Below are 23,089 nucleotides of genomic sequence, written 5' to 3'. Positions count from 1 at the left end.
TCCCGGGAGGCTTGGTCCGGGGCCTGACAGTACTTTTCATCCTCCAGATTCTTGGCTCAGGGGCGGGGCCTCCACGTTCTTCCTATAGTCCGCAAAAGAAGCTTTCCAAGAGTAACTCTTCCGCCCGGATTGGGGGGCAAGGGTGTGCCCACCCCTGTCTTGGGGAGGGGCGCCTCTCATTCCTCTCATCACCTTTTACCTCTCAGTCCTCCCAGTCTTCGTTACGTACGGGCCGGGGGGTGGGGGTGGGTGGCTCCATCTTCCATGTCGTATGGCGGTCCCCTGCCCATACTGTGTCTCCGCCTTTAGCTCCAGTCACCTGGGCCGGCTCTCTCCTCCCTCGGCCGCGTGCCACCTCCCCTTGCACCCGCCCGGCTCTTCGTCCGGCGAGGGGGGGCGGGCTCTCTGGGCACTCCTCCCACACACACACACCCCCGCCCCCATGATGGAGGGGAGGGGTGGAAGGAGAGGTGTCCGGGTCCTGCAGCTTAGAGCCAAACCTTGGAGTGCCCGCCAAGCTTCCCGGGATCCTGTTTCCGGGGGTTACAGTCGTTTTTAACTGGATGTCAGGCATTTGCTTAACTCCCTCTTCCTAGACGGTTTGCGTCTCACTTCCTCTTATTGCACTGTTAGCGCTTGGCTTTTGCTTGTGCTGAAGAAGTAGTTTTGGTCTTTTTGAGTCCCAGATGACTCGTCCTTGACTATGTCACGTTTGCCTCAGTTTTTCCTTACTGTCTTTTCAATGAAGCCTTTTAATTAGTCTACAAGTTTTAATTATTAACAGCATTTCCTGTTCTAAACGCTTTGTTAATGTACAGAGTGAGGGGTTCATTGGCAGTGTTGTCCTGTAATCTTGTCTCAGTTTACTTTTAAGGTTTTTGTAAGCTTGCATAATTAGACTTTTTAGGAATCGATTTGCTATCCTTCTTGACGCTGTCAAGATTTGGGTTTTGTATATTACACTTATCCATTTTCGAGTGGTGATATATTTTTGGATGTAAAGGAAATAATAGATACAGAATTTGGGAACTGTGAAGGAAATCCTTTTATGATCAACGTTTCTTGAGTAGTTGCTGAGCACAGTGTTTTACTATGTTATCTGCTGTACAGTAGTTAAACTTTATTGAGGAGGAATCTGGTGGAATGAACCACATGTTGGTTTGAAGTGATTGAAGTTGGTTTGTTACCAATGTTGTTTCTGTCATGGTCATGGACAGTAATAGAGTATTGTTATACATGATCTAATATGTTATACTAATTATTAGGTAAATTTTACTTGAAGCTCCAAACTTGGGTTTTTTCCCAGTGGGTTTTTTTCTTTCTTTCTTTCTTTTTCTTTTTTTTTTTCGCGGTACGCGGGCCTCTCACTGCTGGTGCCTCTCCCCCTGCGGAGCACAGGCTTCCGGACACGCAGGCCCAGCGGCCATGGCTCACGGGCCCAGCCGCTCCGCGGAATGTGGGATCTTCCCGGACCGGGGCACGAACCCGTGTCCCCTGCATCGGCAGGCGGACTCTCAACCACTGCGCCACTAGGGAAGCCCCGCGTGAACTTTTTTTTTAGGCTTTGGGATAGTTTTTGCCAAATAGGCCATATAGTATTGTGTATTAGAAGAGAACAGGTTTTATGGATTAACTCAGAAGTTACAAAAGGTAACAAAATAGTGGAAAATGGTAGAGCTAGGATAGTAACATATAGTGACAAAAATCTTCTACCTTTATCCTTCAGAAGATCAGTTACTTGCCACAAAAGTAATAGTTATTATCTGTTTCTTATATATTCTTCCAGGGACACACACAGACACACACAGACACACACACGCAAAAGCAGAGTGTTCTTTGCTTTTCTCACTTGACAGTGTACTGAGAGTTGGTCCAAATTAGGAAAGGAAATTCTTATTAGTTTTCTCCTACTTTATTTAGTTTTGGCTGGGTTGGGTCTTTGTTGCTGCACGTGGGCTTTCTCTAGTTGCAGCAAGGGGGGGCTACTCTTTGTTGCGGTGCATGGGCTTCTCATTGCAGTGGCTTCTCTTGTTGCGGAGCATGGGCTCTAGGTGCACGGGGTTCAGTAGTTGTGGCACTCGGGCTTAGTAGTTGTGGTGCATGGGCTTAGTTGCTCCGCGGCATGTGGGATCTTCCCGGACCAGGGCTTGAACCTGGGTCCCCTGCATTGGCAGGCGGATTCTTAACCACTGTGCCACCAGGGAAGCCCAGGTTATGAAAATTCAGAATAATGTAAATAAATTACTTAACCAGATGTCTATCTCATACAGATATTCAGTAATTGGTAACTATTGTATCACTATTAGGCCATAAATTCTGCATGTAAAATGAAATTGAATGGAAAATGAATACTTATTTATTCATCTAGATTCAACACTTGTTATTAATATTTTGCCATGCTTTCTCTTAGTAGGTAGATGTGGTATATATTTATTTTGTGGAACCATTTGAAAATAAGTTGCAGACACAGCACCCCTAAATACTTTGGCAGGCATCCTTCAGGATAAAGACTTTTTTTTGACCGCACTGCGTGGCTTGCGGGATCTTAGGTCCCCTACCAGGGATCAAACCCGGGGCCCCAGCAGTGAGAGCGCCAAGTCCTAACCACTGGACCATCGGGGAATTCCCTCTACTTATTTTTTGTAGGGCTTTATATTATTCCATTGTATGGACAGTGTTATTATTTAACCCTCGCAACAACTATTTCCATTTTACAGATAAGGAAATTGAGATTTGGAGAAGTTAAATAACTTGACCAAGATCTCACAGGTATGTTGGCAGAGTTGGGATTTGAATGCTTGAACCCCTTTTCTACCAAGTACCAATTGAGTGGTCTTGGGGACTTCTCTGAGCCCTTTTCCTCATCTGTAAAATAAGGGCAGGGTGGTTGTGAAAATTCAGAATAATGTAAATAAATTACTTAAACCAAATGTCTATCTCATACAGATATTCAGTAATTGGTAACTATTGTATCACTATTAGACAGGCCATAAGTTCTGCATACCACCTAAAGAGCTCACTTTGGAACATGGTGAATTGAGTAATGTACCTTCACTGTCTTGTCTATAACAAGATTACTGCACCTTTTGCATTTTGTTAATCTTTCATTGAGAGTAAAATGAATTATCATTGATACTATTCCTTTATTTTAAGTTTATATTTTCCCTGGGCAAGTGAATATTCCCAAAGTTATAATTATTTTTAGGCATAGTTAATTGGAAATTTTGAAAATGATACCAGAAGTACATGTGTGTTTCTAAATTGAACTCTAAAATTTTACTTTTTTTTTTTTTTTTCGGTACGCGGGCCTCTCACTGTTGTGGCCTCTCCCGTTGCGGAGCACGGGCTCTGGTCGCGCAGGCCCAGTGGCCACGGCTCACGGGTCTAGCCTCTCCGCGGCATGTGGGATCTTCCTGGACCGGGGCACGAACCCGTGTCCCCTGCATCGGCAGGCGGACTCTCAACCACTGCGCCACCAGGGAAGCCCTAAAATTTTACTATTTTAATGCCCTTGAGTTGACCTTTGTTAGAGGTAGTATTTCTTTTAAACTTTGCCTTTATAAGCCCTACTAGGCTGATTGCTTAAGTTATCCAAGAGGCATTCCCTCCTGGACCTTTCTTCCCCCCATTAAAAAAAAAAATTTTGGTAAAATTGACATACCATAAATTAACAATTAACCATTTTAAAGTGCACAATTCAGTTGCATTTAGTAGATTAACAATGTTGTGCAACCATTACCTCTTTTAGTTCCAAGACATTTTCATTACCCCAAAAGGAAACCCTACATTCATTAAGTAGTCACTCCCTATTTCCCCCTCCCCCAAGTCCCTGGCAACCACTAGGTAGCTTTCTGTATATGGATTTACCTATTCTGAATGTTTCATATAAATAAAATCATAGACTATGTGACCTTTTGTGTCTCACATTTTTCGCCTGGCGTATTGTTTTAAAGGTTCATCCACAGCTGTAACATGACTCAGTACTTCATTCCTTTCTACGGCTGAATAATACTGCATTGTATGAATATAACCACATTTTGTTTATCCATTTATCTGTTGGTGAACATTTGGGGTTGTTTCCACCTTTTGGCTCTTGTGAATATGCTTTGAACATTTGTGTACAAGTGTTTGAATATCTGTTTTCAATTTTTTGGGGTATGTAACTTGGAGTGGAACTGCTGGGCCATATGGTAATTCTGTGTTTAACTTTTTTTTTTTAACTTTTTGAGGAGCCACCAAACTGTTTTCTATAGCTGCTGTACCATTTTACATTCCTATCAGCAGTGTACATTCTAGTTTCTCCACACCCTTGCCAGTGCTTGTTTTCTAATTTTTTGCGTTTGGTCATCCTAGTTGTATGATTGGTATCTCATTGTGGTTTTGTTTTTCATTTCCCTAATGGCTAATGATGTTGAACATCTTTTCATGTACTTGTTGGCCATTTGTATATCTTCTTTGGAGAAATATCTGTTCAAGTCCTTTGCCCATTTTTGAATCAGGTTTTTTTGTCATTGTTGAGTTGTAGGAGTTCTTTATATATTACGGATACTAGATCCTTATCAGCTATATGATTTGCAAAGATTTTCTTCCATTCTGTGGGTTGTCTTTTCACTTTCTTGATAATGTACTTTGACGCACAAAAGTTTTAAATGTTGAGGTCCAATTTATCTATTCCCTTGTTGCTTATACTTTTGATGTCAAATGAAAATCCCTTGCCAATTTCAAAGTCATGAAGATTTACCTCTAAGAGTTTTATAGTTTAAGCTCTTATATTTAAGTCTTTGATTCATTTTGAGGTAGTTTTTGTACATGGTGTGAGGCAAGGGTCTGACTTCATTCCCTTGTATGTGGATATCCAGTTGTCTCAGCACAATTTGTTGAAAGAACATTGGTCTTTCTAGTAATGGTCTAATGGTCTTTCAACAAATTCTTTCCCTGTTGACTGGTTTTGGCCCACTTGTTGAATATCAATTGACCATAAATGTGAGATTTTATTTCTGGACTCTCAATTCTATTGCATTGGTATGTATGTCTTTCCTTATGACAGTACCATACTATTTTGATGATCGAACTTTGTAGTTTTGAAGTCGGAAGTGTGAATTCTCTAACTTTCTTCTTTTTCAAGATTGTTTTGGTTATTCAGGATCCCTTGCAATTACATATAAATTTAGGATTGATGTTTGCACTAATGCAAGAAAGGTCATTGGGATTTTGGTAGGGATTGTACTGACGGTTGACCACTTTGGAGAGTATTGCCTTCTTAACAATATTAAGTCTTCTAATCCATGAACACAGGATGTCTTTCCATTTATTTAGGTCTTCTCTAAGTTATTCTAGCAATGTTTTGTAGTTTTCCTTGTGGAAGTCTTGTGCCTTTTTGGCTTAAATTGATTCCTTAGCATTTTGTTCTTTTTAGTGCTATTTTAAGTGAAATTGTTTTCTTAATTTCATATTGGATTGTTTATTGCTCGTACATAGCAATACAACTAATTTTTGTGTGTTAATCTTATATCCTGTAACTTTGCTAACTTGTTTATTAACTATAGTTTTTATTTATAGATTCTTTAGGATTTACTATATATAGGGTCATGTCACCTGTGAATAAAGATAATTTTACTTCTTCCTTTCCAACTTGGATTGCTTTTATTTTTCTTGTCCAGTTGCTCTGGCTAGAACTCCAGTACAGTGTTTAAGTGGTGAAAGCAGGCATCTTTGTCTTATTTCTGATTTTAGGGGGAAAGCTTTCAGTCTTTCACTATTGCGTATAATGTTAGCTGTTGGGTTTTTTTTTTTTTTTTTTTTGCGGTATGCGGGCCTCTCACTGTTGTGGCCTCTCCCATTGTGGAGCACAGGCTCCGGACGTGCAGGCTCAGCGGCCATGGCTCACGGGCCTAGCCGCTCCGCAGCATGTGGGATCCTCTCAGACCGGGGCACGAACTGGTGTCCCCTGCATCGGCAGGTGGACTCCCAACCACTGCGCCACCAGGGAAGCCCACTTTAATTGATTTTCATATGTCAAACCACCCTCGTATTCCTGGGTTAAATCCCACTTGGTCATGATATCTAATCCTCTTAATATGCTGCTGCATTCATCTTTCTAGTATTTTGTTAAGGATTTTTGCATCTATTTTCATAAAAGATGTTGGTCTATAGTTTTCTTGTGATGTTTTTATCTGTCTTTGGTGTCAGGGCAATGCTGGCTTTATGTAATAAATTAGGAAGTGTCCCTCCTCTTCAATTTTTGGAAGAATTTGAGGATTGATCTTAATTCTTCTTTAAATGTTTGGTAGAATGTACCAGTAAAGCCATCTCTCTCCTGCACTTTTAGGATGTGTCTTAAGAGATTAATTTTGTTGTTACCACATATTACTACTTTGCCCAGTCTCTAGGTCTCTTACCTTAGCATAAAATTTTACTGTTGAAAAAAATTGGTTAAATTATTGCCCCTCTCTACCCCCTGGCTAACACTCCTCCAGATTGGCAAGGTCATAAAAACGAGGAAAGACTCAAAAACTGTCAGAGACCAGAGGACACTAGGGAGACATGAAAACTAAATGTCATGTAGTAGCCTGGATGAGATATTGGAACAGAAAAAGGACATGAATGGAAAAACTGGTGAAATCTGAATCAAGTCTGGAGTTTAGTTAAGATAATGTACCAGTTTTTGGTTTCTTAATTTTGACACCATATCACTATAAAATAAGGTAACATTAGGGAAACCTGAACTGAGTTAGGGGTATATGGGAATTCTCCCTACTATCTTTGCAACTTTTTTTTTTTTTTTTACAAATCTATAATTATTCCTATTAAATTTATTTTAAAAAATGCATATATAGTTAGTAGATTGCAATCAGAAATACAGCCTAGGTCTTTCAAGTTAAGGTCAGAAATCCATATTAGTTGGTCACATCTGTAGTATATCTTTGGCCAGAAAGACTGAAAATGTGGATTCTTTGTAGAAAAGCATTTTAACTTTTTTTCTTTTCTTTTTTGGAAATATCCTTTGGAGTAAGGGGTAGCTCAGGTGACATGAATCACTCTACTATTAGAATTGCGTCAACTTGATTAAAACATAAAGGTTTAAAATTTCGAGAGTTGGTGGTAAATATATTTCTTTTGGTCTTATGGTAGAAGAGTGAACAATAATCCTAGATGAGCTAGTAATGCCTTTGTGGACTGAAACTTTTTACAGAACAGTTGCTATTTCTGTGAAAATACACATTTTGCATGGCAGGATTTGACATTTTGATCCTAAGAGTGCTTTGGCAAAGAAGTTGATCTGTAAACCATCTAAACGTTTGGGTCTCATTTATTCCTTTTGGAGTTCCTTATAAACCTCTCTTCCCCGTGTGGATGTCACATGCGGCTCCTTCAGAGCCTGTCTCATGTCCCTGTCCTTTTGTACCCCTGGGCTGATCACTCAACCCAGCAACTTTTTATGCCTTTCTCCAGCCTCTTATCCTTCCAGAAGATCAGCTAGCTGTGAGACAGATTAGGAAGGCTGAAGGACGAATGGGTTTATAATATTCTTTCTTAGCTTTCATGTTGGTAATGATATCCACTTCAGTTCTTGATCTGTTGTTAAGAATTAACAGGAATGTGTTGCTTATCTGTCATAGAACTTTCCCTGAAGACTTACAAGAGCAAAATATTTCTGGGAGTAGTTTTTGCTGTATTCTGTATTTAAAAAAAAAAAAAAGCCTCAAAGCTTTGGACCAGAGATCTAGACTTGGGATTATTATACATGTGGTGTATAGGTACAGGTTGTAGAGTGTTCCTGTGAAACCTTTCGTAAGCTGAAATGACTTGAAGAGGCAATTACCTTAGGGCACATCTTGCTCAGGGATGTACAGAAATTGAGATAAAGCACAGATGCTCACAGGCACAATTCAAAGCTGTAGCAGCTTGCTGTCGAATGTAGTTCCCATGGAAGGAGCTTGGCGGGGCCACTCTCACTGCTTGGGGTGCACACTGCATTTATAATGGCGCTGCAAAGCAAACACAGCGCTGTTTTTGCTTTTCGCCTTTTTTCGTAAAAGCAGAAGTCCTCTTCAGATTTCTTTGGGTTAACGAAACCAGATACTAATGTAGTTCTTTCATAAAAACGAAATGGCATAAAGCGAACTTCTCTGAAAAGCAGGGATACCTGTATGTGTGTTTCTGAGGGGAGAAAGGAACCATAGGTTTTGTCTGATTCTCAGGAATTCCTGATCCTAGAAAGGTTAAGAATCATGATTTTGATCCAGTACCCTGTCTCATTTGACAGTCTAGCAAACTGAGGTTGAGAGAGAAGAAAAGACTTGTCATGACTTGATGAGTATCCAGGCTCCCAATCCTGGGTTTCCCACTGTACCACAAATAAAATTATCTACAGGGTCCAAGGGTTAAATTTCCCATGCTTTTAGTTATTTCCCTTGCTTGTGCATCCCTTTTTTCGTCCCTCCTCACTTTTCTTTTCATAGGAAGTATGTCAAGTTTATTTGCCTGTGTTCATTTGTGTGTGTGTGTTTTTCTTTTTTTTTTTTTGCTTCCTTAGGCCAAGTCATGACTACAGTAGCGGTACATGTGGACTCCAAAGCTGAGCTCACTACCCTGCTGGAGCAGTGGGAAAAGGAACATGGCAGTGGGCAGGACATGGTACCTATCCTTACCAGGTATGAACAATTAAGTTGTTTTTTTTTTTTTAAAAAAAGGAAAAATTGGGAATTCCCTGGCAGTCCACTGCCGTGGGCCCAGGTTCAATCCCTGGTTGGGGAACTAAGATCCTGCAAGCCACACAGCGTGGCCAAAAATGAAAAAAAAAAAAGGAAAAATTGGAGAATGTTATAGAACATTTTCACTTTGTGAATTCTTTTGGTTTTTTTTCCATAGAAGTTTTTTTAATGGTTCTACTAATAAAATATTTGTTTGCAGGAAGAAAAAAATTTCCCCAAAACTAGAAAAGCATTTTTAAAGCAATTTTCCAAATTACAATGTTAAACTCATCTCCAGCTCTGTAAAAGCATATGACACGAGATCTTTAAAGTTTCACTGCATTTCAGGATTGTTCTTGGAAAAGATACTCTGCCAGAAAATCAATGGGGTCATTGGGTCTGACCTTACAACACTCATTCAGACCCTGCATAAGCATTGGCATAATGTAGACCATTAAATAGCTTCTCAGGAGAATAGAATGGGCCTTCAGTAATTCTCTTTCTTCTCTTTTCACTTTCTCTAGTTTATTCTCACTTCTCAGAGCAAAATAATTTCTGGCTACCCAGATGAAGCAAAGTGAGAGAGCGGAAGGAAGGAAGGAAGGGAGAGAGGGAGGGAAAGAGAGAGAGACAGAAAGACAGAAGGAAGGAAGGAAGGAAAGAAAGGAAGGAAGGAAGGCTCACTTCATGAATTCTCAATCCATATTTTTTCCCTGTCAGAACTAGTCTTTTATCTCTCTACTTCTTGAACCTTGTTAAAATTTCTTCCCTTTCCTCTTAGGCCCTTTTGTTGTCATTCTCTTTCCAAGGTTCTTCTCCTGCCAATGTTTTAGCGCCAAGGTTTTGTTTGTGGTTCTCTTCTCTCTTCACCCTAAGTATTCTACCTAGATAGTTTTATCTCTGTCCATGATTTAAAAAATTATTCTCATGTTAACTTTCAAATTTCTATTTTCACTTCAGACTCCTCTTTTTAAAAATTTCAGACCCATTTCTCAGCTGATTGGTGTACACATGTTTAGCTGGTTATTCCACAGACACCTGAAACATACTGTGTTCAAAATAGAGCTTATCATCTTCATCCTACCTCCCTCTTCATTCACAGTTTGTGCTTTTGTACTCCCTGCCTTGGTGTAAATAGTTATAAACTAAAAACTGAAAACCATTCTCCCTAGTGTATTCCTTTACTAGCACAACTTAGTCACCAAGCCCTGAGGGTTTCTGCTTCCTCTTCTTCCCCATTCGCACTTCCTTTATTAGGTATTGATCATGTCTTGACTGGCTCATTAGGCAGTGTGCATTATCCCTCTGTCTACAGTTTACCCTCTTCTAATATATCATCCCCTTTGCTGAAAGATTTATCTTTTTCATACACAAATCTGATTGTCATACCTCAGCTCATAATTCTTCCCTGGCACCCTTTTCCTTCAGAATGAAATGTAATTTAGAGTGGCCTATGAGGCCATTTATGATTTAGTCTGTACTTCCTTTTTCTGCCTCATAGTGTTGTTCTTCAGAGAGGAATAGAACCATATTTTCCAGTGTCTGTGTGCCTTTACACTTGCTGTTTCTTTGGCCTGAAATGCCTTTCCTTGGTATATCTGCCTGGCAAGCTCTAGTCCTTTCAGGAAGCAGTTCAAGAATCATGTCTTGGGGCGTCCCTGGTGGCGCAGTGGTTGAGAGTCCGCCTGCCGATGCAGGGGACACGGGTTCGTGCCCCGGTCTGGGAGGATCCCACATGCCGCGGAGCGGCTGGGCCCGTGAGCCATGGCTGCTGAGCCTGTGCGTCCGGAGCCTGTGCTCCGCAACGGGAGAGGCCACAACAGTGAGAGGCCCATGTACCGAAAAAAAAAAAATCATGTCTGTAAATACCATATGATATCACTTATATGTGAAATCTGAAATATGACACAAATGAACCTATCTATGAAACAGAAATGGAATCATGGACATAGAGGTTGCCAAGGGGGTTGGGGGAGGGATGGAGTGGGAGGTTGGGATTAGCAGATGTAAGCTTTTATATATAGAATGGATAAACAACCAGGTCCTACTGTATAGCACAGAGAATTATATTTAATATCCTATGATAAGCCATAATGGAAATTTTGGAATATTTGAAAAAAGAATGTATGTATATGTATATATATGTATAACTTAATCACTTTGCTGTACAGCAGTAATTAACATTGTAAATCAGCTATACTTCAATTAAAAAAAATCTTTCCCCCATTTTAATTACCACTTGTATTATAATTATCTTTTTACATGTGTCTCCTCACTAAATTGTAAGTCTTTTTTGAAGTCAGGTACTACTCATTTTTATTGGTGTCTCCTTGTGTTGCCTCAGACACTGACTTGCCCAATGCTTGGTACATAGTAAACTGTGTGGGACATAATTTTATTGAATGAATGTGTTAAGGAAGAAGAGAAAGTGAAAAAAAAAAAGGTTGGGTTGGGATGCGCATGGTTTTTCTGAGCAGGAAGCCTCTGGAACATGGGGCTCTTTAACATCTAATCTGTAATATCATAGCAGAGAAAAAAAACTTTGTTTATGCAATGATCTATTCTCTAGGGATAAAGAGAACTATGATCTTATGACAGTTTAAACAGGGATAAATGCTTTGTTCATAATTGCTCTTGATAGATGGGGAACATGTGAAAGTACAGTTTTTTTTTAGGGAAAGGATTATTGCTGACTGGTGGAAAGTGGATTTTCATTTGTAGAGGCATTGGACATTAAGAACTATTAATCGCAAGCTACTTGAAGTGCAGCCACAGTGAATTAAAGAATCTTAAGTATTGTGCATTTAACATGTGTGGATTATTGATTGATGTACCTTTGAAAGGAGGAGAGAGTCATGAATGGGGATGATAGTGTTAGTGGTAGATTCATTTAATTGCTCAAAAGATATAAAATATTTTTTAATACTTTATTTTCGGGAATTCCCTGGTGGTCCAGTGGTTAGGACTCGGTGCTTCCACTGCAGGGGCCCGTGTTCAATCCCTGGGCAGGGAACTAAGATCCTGCAAGCTGCGTGGTGAGGCCAAAAAAAACCCCAAAACCAAAAAACTTTATTTTCAGGATTATTTCATATTAATTATCATATTTGACCCTGAACTTTGTCATTATGCTATGGTATTCAGCAGTGCAAAGCCTAAATGGAGGGACCCTATCTTCAAGGAGATAACCATCTGGGAGGCAACTAATGGCTCCAAAAAATGCATAGTAGTACAAGATAGCATATAATGAAGTGCTAGATTGGCAGTGTGGTTTGTAAATATTCTAGGGGTTAGGAGAATGGAAAGAATTTGAATGAGTCCGTTTCTTCTATTCATTCAACAAATATTTGAGGACCTTTTGTGTGTCAGAACCGTAGGAGACACTTCTCTGAACCTCAGCTTCTTCATTTGTCACTAAAAGTATGAGAGCTACATTGTTAAAAGATAGCCACCATCCTCTGAGCTGCTTGCAAAAGACTATAGGACTTCCCTGGTGGTGCAGTAGTTAAGAATCCGCCTGCAATGCAGGGACCACGGGTTTGATCCCAGGTCTGGGAAGATCCCACATGCTGCGGAGCAACTAAACCCATGCACCACAACTACTGAGCCTGCGCTCTAGGGCCCGTGTGCTGCAACTACTGAAGCCCGTGCACCTAGAGCCCGTGCTCCACAACAAGAGAGAAGCCACTGCAACGAGAAGCCCGCGCACCACAACAAAGAGTACCCCCCTGCTTGCCGCAGCTAGAGAAAGCCTGCGTGCAGCAACAAAGACCCAGCGTGGCCAAAACAAACAAAAAAACAAAACAAAAAAACCCAAAAGACTATAGCCAGGCAGTAGAAAGCTAAGGTTAAAATACTGGGTTTTAACTCCAATTCCAGTGGGCTTTCCAGTGTAGGATGTGGTAAAGGTTCCTTGGAACAGGTACTTGAAAGTTGGTAGAATATACCTTGATTGAAAGCAGAGACAAGGTTTTCTAGGAAAAGTTCAAATGTGACTGAAAAATGTATCTAGGGGAGAATGAACTGGGGCATGTTTTTGTGGCAGTGAGGAAATGGGCCCTGCCAGAGTGGAGGGTGAATATAAGGTAGGAATGGAAGATAAAGTTATATGGAGCAAGATCTTAAAAAGATCTTTAAGGTTAGGCTGGGACTTTAAAAGACAGTAGGATGAATTCAAAGTATAGTTTATTTTAGATAGGGGCAAAACTCTTACCATCCTTCAAATTGTGGGTCTGTTAGTTCACTGGCTATTTCCTAAAGTATCTTCACATCTGTCATCCTTCTCACCCTGCAAACTGGCTTCAGTTTGGGTGTATTGCATGAAAAGCAAATGAATTTCAGGCCTACCTGCTCCTTTACTGACTATTTTTTAAAATGATCTTTTGGCTATTTTCCTAAGAAAAATGTACAACTCTATAACTTGATTGACTTTTTATTTTTTATGTTGTTTTATTTATTATAATCAAGACTTCGACTTAATTCTGTGAAAAAGGACTGGCATTGCGCCAAGCTGTATGAGCTTAACCCAGGTTTTGTGTTTTTTTTTTATATTATTGAGATATAATTTATAGTCCACCCACGGTTGCTTGACTCTCTGGATGTGGAGGGCCAACTGTACTATGCCATTTTATACAAAGGACTTGAGCATTAGAGGATTTTAGTATCCCTGGGAGGTCCTGGAACCAATTCTCTGTGGATACTGAGGGATGGATTGTTTACTTACAAAATCATCACCTAGATCAAATTATAGAACTTGAGTACTACCTCCAGAAGGCTCCCTCCTGCCCCATTGCATCAGTATCTACCTTAGATTAATTCGTTTTCTATTTGTTATTGATTCCCAGTTTCCATAGGAACACCACCTAAATAGCTCTGACTTAAGTTCTGTTTTAAGCAGACTACATATATTAACTTTTACTTCAGGGAAACTCTGTAAGATAGGGACTGTTATCTTCATTTTACAGATTAGGTGCAGAGAGGTTAAATAACTTGACCGAAGTCACAAACAGGGGAAGAGATATGATTTGAACACTGGCCATCTGGCTCCAGAATCCATGTTTTTAACTTCTGCTGTGCTATATTGCTTAGTTTCCACTGAAGATACTAGTAGATCTTATAATATGTAATTTAAAATACATTTTATGTGATCATCCTTTGTGGCAAAGAGAGTTTTCAGAGTTTAGGGGGAAAGGTAGAAAAGGTAGAAATACTTTTGAGGCTTGATGGGGAAAAATATACCAGAGTGCGCAAGACTTTTTGCAGGGAGCTTAACCCTTAAGACTAGAAAGTATGGTTTTGTGGAAATAAAGCATGCAGGAAAATTTGAGTTAGGATAGAGCATCCTAGATACTGGAGAGCATGAAAGCCTTTTATTTGATTGTCATTATAATAGGTTAAAATGTCAGTCCTTAGGGTACTCAGAAAGTGATTTTTCTTATTTCAAAAAAAAAAGTGTGAATAAAAAAGAACAGTTGATAACTTGCAACAACATGGATGACTCAACGTCCTGAGTGAAAGAAGTCAAACATAAAAAGAGTATATGTGGAGCTTCCCTGGTCGTGCAGTGGTTAAGAATCCGCTTGCCAATGCAGGGGACACGGGTTCCATCCCTGTTCCGGGAAGATCCCACATGCCGTGGAGCAACTAAGCCCGTGCGCCACAACTACTGAGCCTGCGCTCTAGAGCCCACGAGCCACAACTACTGAAGCCTGCATGCCTAGAGCCCGTGCTCCGCAGCAAGAGAAGCCCACGCACCACAACGAAGAGTAGCCCCCGCTCGCTGCAACTAGAGAAAGCCCCTACGCAGCAACGAAGACCCAACGCAGCCAAAAGTAAATAAATAAATAAAATTAAATTAAAAAAAAAGAGTATATGTGATTTCATTTATATGAAATTGTAGAACAGGCAAAACTAATCTTTAGTGAGAAAAAGTAGGTGAGTGGTTGCTTAGGGCAGGGGTGGGAACCTGGGTGGGTGGAAGAATGTTACAGGCTGAGGTAACAGCACCTAGAAAGGTCCTGAAGCAGTTACGAGTTTGGACTCTGAAGAGCAGGGAAGGCCATGTGACTGTAGCTTAATAAAGGAGGGGTGGAGGAGTACAAGAAGTGGTCATAGATGCAGACAAAAGCCAGGTTACTGTAAACCTTGCAGTGCTTGGGTTTAATTTAAGTTGAGGGTAAGTCATTGAAAGTTGGAGGTGTATTGTGTCAGGTCAAGCATGGAAGCAAGAAACAAGGAGACCAGGGAAAAGTCTATTGCAGGTAGTCCAGAAGTTGATAAAGGTGGTCTAGACAAGGGTAGGAGTGGTCAAAATTTAAGGAAATGATTGAAGTCAGGAGATACTTTGTAGGTAGAGCTTATAGGAATTATTGCTGTGGGGAATGGGGAGAAAAGGACAGTTTTAATGGTGACTCCTTGTTTTTGGCTTCTGAGGGGATAGTGCTATTATTTGAGACAGGAGAGTTGGAGAGAAGAATGAATTTGGGAGTGGAAGCTGTTTTATGAGATAGTTGTTTAGGTCTTTATGTTTGTTAGGAAAATACCCTTTTTCTAATTTTTTGCTTTTATTTTGTACCTTGATTGTTTGACTATTGTAGGTAGTGATACATTTTTTTTTGTATGCTTGTCTAGAATTGACCCTGTCTTCTCTTTGTGCTAGGATGTCTGAATTGATTGAAAAAGAAACTGAAGAATATCGTAAGGGGGATCCAGACCCATTTGATGATCGACATCCTGGTGAGACTGTGTTCTCTTAAGCCTGGCTCTAATTTTCTTACAAAAGAAAACTGCTTAGGGCTTCCCTGGTGGCACAGTGGTTGAGAGTCCACCTGCCGATGCAGGGGACATGGGTTCGTGCCCCGGTCCGGGAAGATCCCACATGCCGTGGAGCGACTGGGCCTGTGAGCCATGGCCGCTGAGCCTGCGCGTCCGTAGCCTGTGTTCCGCGCAACGGGAGAGGCCACAACAGTGAGAGGCCCATGTACCGCAAAAAAAAAAAAAAAAAAAGAAAAGAAAACTGCTTAATATAAGGAATATTTTTCAATTGAAATAAAATTTATTTGTTAAAATATTGCTCAAGGTGGGGGCAGAGAGGAAAAATAAATTCCTGGAAAAATGGAAATACTTTTAATATTTACCTATTAAATGGAAGATTACTATTACTAGAAGGTAACTTAAAGGAACTAAATTATATAGATACACCTTATTGACTCAGTTGATATGATTACAAAGATTTAAAAAGAGAAAAATGTTCTCTCTTTCTGACTTTTAAACCAAAAGATGTTATCCTCTGTGCCTTCATTTTTCTAACAACAATAATTATCCTTTTATTAACGGGGAGATGTGGTTGAGAATGCATTCAGTGCCTTGCTTTTAGTTACGAAATTGATGCTTGGAACCTTGAATAATGAATGAATGGATTTCTTGATGTCTACTTTAGTGTTCCAACAGCTAAAATATGCCATCTCATGTTAATGTGGTTTTCTTTTGGGCCAATTTAATTAGAGCCATGACAAACCAGCCTGCTTTGGCATGGAATTTGCTATAATACAGAACTGTATGGGACTTGAGACTGCTATTTTATGTTCTCTCTAAGGTAGCTTACCAGTGGGCAAAGCTTATGTCGTGTGGGCCCACACTGCATATAAATTTTCTCTTTATAAAACCAGGAGTTCTTTTTGGAGAGAAGAGTCCGAGATTTTGTATGTGGAGAGATAGTGAGAATGAATGGGACTTACAAAAATAAGAACATTGTATATCCACCCAAATGTTCCAGGGTTTATTTCTGTTTCTTAGACTTTTATTCCCAAATGTAAGTAAGCTAAGCATTTCAAATTGAGTGTCCAGTTGTTTATGTGATGTTACCTGCTGCTCTTGTCCTAGACATCCCCACTTGTGACTTTGAGAACGGCTATTGAGCTAACATCTTCAGTAAGGCAATCAGAGCATGAAATAGTAGGAAAGTGAAAAGAAACTAAGTTAATTCATGGGATTGTGAAAAGAATTCAAGAGATGATCATGCTTAGTGACATTGCCTTGGGAAGGATGAAATGGTAACGAGGAAGAAGGGAGAGAAGAGTGCCTTTTTTTCAGTAGAAATTTAAAGACAATTTTTTTCCTTCCTAACTCTTATGTTAAGTCATATTTGTCATTAGGCGTAATTTCTATTAATAAAAATAAGGGTCACAGTTTCATCTTTTATAAAGAGAGAAAGTTAAGTAATCTGAGGTCCACGTTTGTTTTTATGGTACCATTCTCTAACTTCTGTTTTTGTGAATTACTTTGGGATGTTAATTACAGCTTGGTAAAAACTTTATATCAGCAGCTTATATCTTTTCTTCATCCTAAATTGTATCCTTTGACTAAATTTGCCACTCTGAGAGGAAAATTAAATTGATGATATCTCTTTTAAAAGCGAACCAGTAATTTTCCCAACCATTAAGTAATTCTTTTACATTTAGGCTGTGTGTTGAGTAAATCCTAGGTTCCTGGCCTCCTTTCTTTCCCCAGGAGCTCAGAAGTTAAGATGACCAAGTTTATTTTATGTTTAGAATTGGTGATTGCTTGGCGGGATTCCCCCTGTCCCCCAAACCTGGAGTGTTCATTACAGGTTTGAGGACACATTTGTACTGCTGTTGGCATTATAGTTGAGAGATTGGACTTGGAGCCTATCTTCTCCAGGCCACTCATCAAAAGAAGTTGTGCTTCCTTCCTTTCTTTGGGAAGTCATGGGTTTTCATTCTTTTAGGCCCCTTTATGATTCTTTTGTAGACCCTTGTATACTCTTAGTGATGCTGGTCTGGGTCTAGTGCTCATTTATTTAATTCAGCATTGATGTGTAGGCAATATGCTGGGAGATGAGAATGTTAGGGAGCAGTGTCTCAAATTTTTTATTGTCATTTTTAATTTTAAAGAATGTTCCTTATGAAATCTGATTCATCAAAAGAATCTTTTCTTTGTTTCTGTTAATTTTTGCTGGCCTTTTAATAGTACTTAAAACAACCCAGGTGCCTTTCCAGAGGTTTGAGTAGCTTGACTGGGATGACTTACTCATTCCTTTGTTTGTTCCTCCCCTCTTTTTTTGGTAGGTCGAGCTGATCCAGAGTGTATGCTGGGCCACTTGCTGAGAATACTCTTCAAGAATGATGATTTCATGAATGCAGTAGGTTTGCTTCTTACTTTTCTCTAGAGATTATCATCAGCAGATACTGTACCTTTATTGTTTTTTTTGTAAATAGTCTGTTTTTTCCTGAGGCCTTGACAAAGTTGGGAATAGAGTGGGTAGCTTTTTAAATTTGGTATTGGTTCAATGAAATAGACTAATCATGGACTTCTTTATTACCAAAGTCCTGGTTGTGGCCAAGGTGTTTTCTCTTTGGTGTGTACTTTGTTCAGTTGAATATTGGTGAGGGTTCCCAAGGCATCTGTGCTCATTCTGGGGTGAGATGATTTTGAGTTTGGGAATATAGGAGTTCTCTTGGGTTCTTGAATAGAAAAGTAAGAGTGATATGTACCGTATGACTCTGCACTGACACTACGGGTGTGTGCATTGGGCATGTGGAGGGAGAGAAAGTGCCTTATTTAACTCTGGTCTGTTGAGGAGTAAATGAGGGTAAAAAAAAAAAGTATGTATTACTCACAGCTCCTGAACATAGTAATTATTCAGTAAATTGTGGCTGTTAGGTTTGATTTTGGAGGTGGAATAGCATGATGCTTGAGAGCATGGGCTTTGGGGTCCATGTTTTGGGTTTAAGTGCAGCTCCACTCTTCATTGACATTTTGATCTTTAGGCAACTTAAGCCTCTCCAAGCTTTATTTTCTCAAAGCTTTATTTCCCTAATCTATGAAATAGGGATGATAGTTCTTACCTTAAAATGTTTTTGTAATCCTTGAATGAAATTAAACATGAAAAGTGCTTAGTTCAGAACCTGGCACATGAGGGCTCAGTAATTATTAGCTATTATTTTTATCTGTATTATATTAATTCCCAATTTTATTTATCACTGGTGTCTCTTCTCTGCTTCAGATCACTTCCAGCTGCCTTCTAGACGTTCCCACATGGATATTTCCCACAGGCACCTTGAATTCTGCATGTCTCATTGTTTGCCCCACAGTCTGTTTCTCTTATGCTCTAGCTCAGTAATGGTGTCCTTTCCTAGCCAGCTGGAAGTTATCCTTTATTCCTCTAAGCTTTCTTATTCAGTGAACTTACAGGTCTTATTGTGCCCTCCCCCTTAACCCTCACAAATCCCTCCACTTCTTTCTGCCCTTGTTGTCAGACCTTAGGTTAGCTACCACCATCTCTCGATACTGCAATAGCCTCTTAATTGGTTTCTCTTCTTATCTTGTCCCAACCCATTCTTTACTTACATCCCGAAAATCTTTATCAAACGCAAAAAATGATCATGGCATTCTCTTGCTTAAAATCCATTAGTGCTTTCCCATTGCTCTCAAGATAAATTTTAAATTTTTTATTTTGGTTTATAAACCCAATCTCATGGCCTCTGTTCTCTCATTTTCTGTTCCTGACCTTTGGCCCTCCTCTCTTTCCCACTCCTCCTTAGCTATTCCTGCTTGTCCTTCATGTTCTCGCTTGGAATCCCTTCCTCTCTAAAGCCTTCTCTGATTCCCTTGCAGAGTTGTATGGCTTCCTACAGGTTTCTGTAGCATCCTGTACTTATGATATTTGTTTTTCCAACTGTCACCTCTTTTGGATTATGAACCCTTTGATGGTGGGACTGTGTCTTATTCACTGTTGTATACCCAGCAATAGAACACAGTGCCACTTAGAGATCCAGTATTTATTTGATGAGTGCCAAAAGGAAAGTTTTATTGATACATTTATATATATAAAATATAAAACTCAAATTTTTTCATTAACTATTGTCAAGAATCAGGGAGGGGTGAGGGGAGGCTTATCTTGCCCTGTTTTATCCTTCTGAAAAAGTGTATATGAGGATGGGGGTGTTTTCTTTGTGATACCCCTTGAGCTTGAATTTCTATGGTTGCTGAGTTGTTTTAGGGGGATTTGACTTTAAAGTGGCAGAGGAAATTATATGGTATTATCATGGCTCAGCAGGATCATAACTATTTCTAATAATTACAGGTTTAATTAGTAATGTTAGGTATAGTCTTCTTTAATACCCTTTAGGCAAGCTATGGGAATGTATTAAGGATTTATTAGTCATTATTAATTTGATTGGGTTGAATTTCAGATGAGATGTACTCCTTTTCTTTACAGCTGGTGAATGCATATGTGATGACAAGCCGAGAGCCCCCTTTAAACACTGCTGCTTGCAGACTCCTACTGGACATCATGCCAGGGCTAGAAACTGCTGTCGTCTTTCAAGAAAAGGTACTTACTAAAAAGAAAAGTCAACATTTTATTTTTTAGTTGAATGCTGATCTGTTTTTCTTTGTTAAAATAATTGTTATAGTTTTTTCTTATTATAGTAGTAATCTATATTATAGAATCTTAAGAAATTAAAACAAACAATAAGAAAAATTTTTAAATAACTATTTTGGTGAGTACTTGCTGTTTGGGTGCTGTAGTCTTTTTTAAAATCTTAAGATCATGTTTTTAGACATGGATTTGTGGATTTAACGATTTATGATCTTATTCAAACTCTTATTCCTTTTTTTTTTATTGGAATGTAGGTGCTTTACAATGTTGTGTTAGTTTCTGCTGTACAGCAGAGTGAGTCAGTTATACATATATGTATATCCACTCTTTTTTAGATTTCCTTCCCATTTAGGTCACCACAAGAGCACTGAGTATAGTTCCCTGTGCTATACAGTAGGTTCTCATTAGTTATCTGTTTTGTATATAGTAGCATATATATGTCATTACCAGTCTCCCAATTCATCCCACCCTCCCTTCCCCCTTGGTAACGATAAGTTTGTTTTCTACATCTGTTTCTGCTTTGCTAATAAGTTCATCTGTATACCATTTTTGTAGATTCCACATATAAGCGATACTATACGATATTTGTCTTTCTCTTTATGACTTCACTCTGTATGACAGTCTCTAGGTCCATCCACGTCACTGCAAATGACATTATTTAGTTCCTTTTTATGGCTGAGTAATATTCCATTGCATATATGTATCACATCTTCTTTATCCATTCTTCTGTCAGTGGACATTTAGCTTGCTTCCATGTCCTGGCAATTGTAAATAGTGCTGCAGGGAACATCGAGGTGCATGTATCTTTTTGAATTATGGTTTTTTCTGTGTGTATGCCCATTTTGGGATTGCTGGGTCACATGGTAGTTCTATTTTTAGTTTTTTTTTAAGGAACCTCCATACTGTTCTCCATAGTGGCTGTACCAATTTACATTGCCACCAACAGGGTAGGAGGGTTCCCTTTTCTCCACACCCTCTTCAGCATTTATTCTTTGTAGATTTTTTAATGTTGGTGATTCTGACTGCTGTGAGGTTACCTCATTGTAATTTTGATTTGCATTTCTCTAATAATTAAGACTCTTATTCTTAATGATGAGTAGTCTTCCCCGGTGATGAGGACATTCTGTTCTGAGGAAGGCTGTCCTATTCTTGACAGTATTTAATATTCACTTAGTTAATGTTTGAAGGCTGTGCTGGGCTGTGTTTTATGCTATGTGCTGGGAATATTTTGTCAGCAAGATAGGAGCTTACATTTATATATATATTTGGAAGAACAGAGACAAACTGATAATTTCAAATAAGGATAAGTGCTTTGAAGACCAGAGAATGGTAATTTGTTAGTGACTGTGTGTATATTTCAGTTGTCAAAAATTAGTTGCTGTGTTTTTAGAAGTAATGTCGATATTTTGTCTCTTAGCGTTAAGAATTTGCAGTGTGAATTGTGTATGCTATATAGCTTTCTTTGCTTTTAAAGACACTAAAAATTTAATCTTCTGAAAAAATCTGGAAGTCTCAGTATAGTTAAATGCATAAGCCAAGTGAAAGATCTGGAAACAGATTTTCTTAACTTTTAAGAAAATTTTATTACAGAATTGTACCACATAATGTATTTTAGAGAATAACATTGTTATTAATGCTATAGTTTGCAGTATTATGTAGACTAGATTTAAAAATCTCTAATTAGCTCCCACTGTGGGAGACCAAAAAAAATCTATCTCCTGTCAAAAATGTTTTAATGTGAATTCTTTTTTTTTTTAATGTGAGTTCTTTTCAAAAGCATGGTGAAAATGAAGCACTTACAGCAGTGTATTTGTTATATGCAAGGTTTATAGAAGATTACAGATGATTTTACTGTGCTTTGTAAAAGTTTCCTGGTTGTCATTGTAGGAAAATCATCTCTGATTCTTTATAGTTTTATTGTTGTATGTTTAGAATGAAGTGAATACCCTCTGGATGTTGGAAACATGAAAGGGTATTTTGAATAATAAAGCTTTCTGCAAGAACAGTTTTGTATTTTTATTTTATTTATTTTCAATAAATTTATTTAATTTATTTATTTATATTTGGCCGCATTGGGTCTTTGTTGCTGCGCGCAGGCTTTCTCTAGTTGAGGCGAGCGGGGGCTACTCTTTGTTGCGGTGAGTGGGCTTCTCATTGTGGTGGCTTCTCTTGTTGTGGAACACGGGCTCTAGGCGAGCGGGCTTCAGTAGTTGTGGCTCATGGGCTCTAGAGCGCAGGCTCAGTAGTTGTGGTGCATGGGCTTAGTTGCTCCTCGACGTGTGGGATCTTCCTTGACCAGGGCTTGAACCCATGTTCCCTGCATTGACAGGCAGATTCTTAACCACCGCACCACCAGGGAAGTCCTAGAACAGTTTTGTTTCTTAATAACTGATTTTTATTAGGTCGAGAGAAGTGAATTATTCAAAGATAATCATAATTAGGTTGGAAATAACATTGCCTTGAATCCAATGTCCTAGAGTGTAGATTATAAACCTCTTTAACCTTGTGAGACCTTACCACTGGATTATATGATGTTCTTTACCTTTCAGAAATATCCTATGCACATTTTTTGGTGTGAATCAATGTTTTACTTCTTTAAAAACATTTAATTATAGTGTGTAAATTAATGAGTCAGAAATCATAATTTTTGGGGACTTCCCTGGCGGTCCAGTGGTTAAGACTCCACACTTCCACTGCAGGGGGCACAGGTTCGATCCCTGGTCAGGGAACTTAGATTCTGCATTCTGCGCAGTGCAGACCGCCCCCCCGCTCAAAAAAAAAGAAAGAAAAGAAAAAGAAAACAAAATCATTATTTTTAGACAGATTGGCAACTGGTGTTTCACAAAGCTACAGTTAAGACTCATTGCTTTAGGGCTTCCCTGGTGGCACAGTGGTTAAGAATCCGCCTGCCAGTGCAGGAGACATGGGTTTAGAGCCCTGGTCTGGGAAGATCCCACATGCCACGGAGCAGCTAAGCCCGTGTGCCATAGCTACTGAG

The 23,089-nt window shown here is 39.3% G+C and overlaps 1 protein-coding gene across 9 annotated transcripts in view; it reads left to right on the top strand.

Moving 5' to 3' along the window:
• The window catches only part of DCAF1 (DDB1 and CUL4 associated factor 1), a 97,166-nt gene that overhangs the window by 266 nt on the left and 73,811 nt on the right, over positions 1 to 23,089 (top strand). For 5 of the 9 annotated variants that reach the window (XM_089919405.1, XM_022572992.3, XM_089919401.1 and 2 more), the window contains exons 2-5: positions 8,537 to 8,654; positions 15,349 to 15,425; positions 17,777 to 17,850; positions 19,930 to 20,043. In XM_089919405.1, coding sequence (XP_089775531.1) covers positions 8,545 to 8,654; positions 15,349 to 15,425; positions 17,777 to 17,850; positions 19,930 to 20,043 — 375 coding nt within the window. In that variant the 5' untranslated portion in view covers positions 8,537 to 8,544. Of the gene's footprint in view, positions 1 to 5; positions 8,655 to 14,281; positions 14,522 to 15,348; positions 15,426 to 17,776; positions 17,851 to 19,929; positions 20,044 to 23,089 lie in introns of those variants that run through there. The other 4 variants (XM_022572991.3, XM_089919403.1, XM_089919400.1 and 1 more) reach the window with 4 other exon arrangements.

Source organism: Delphinapterus leucas, chromosome 10 (assembly GCF_059928025.1).
Source record: "Delphinapterus leucas isolate spDelLeu-1000000601 "Yukka" chromosome 10, BTC_Dleu_Yukka2, whole genome shotgun sequence".
NCBI lineage: Eukaryota > Metazoa > Chordata > Mammalia > Artiodactyla > Monodontidae > Delphinapterus > Delphinapterus leucas.
Note: the sequence above shows the minus strand (reverse complement) of the source record. Positions and strands in the feature narration are given on the sequence as shown.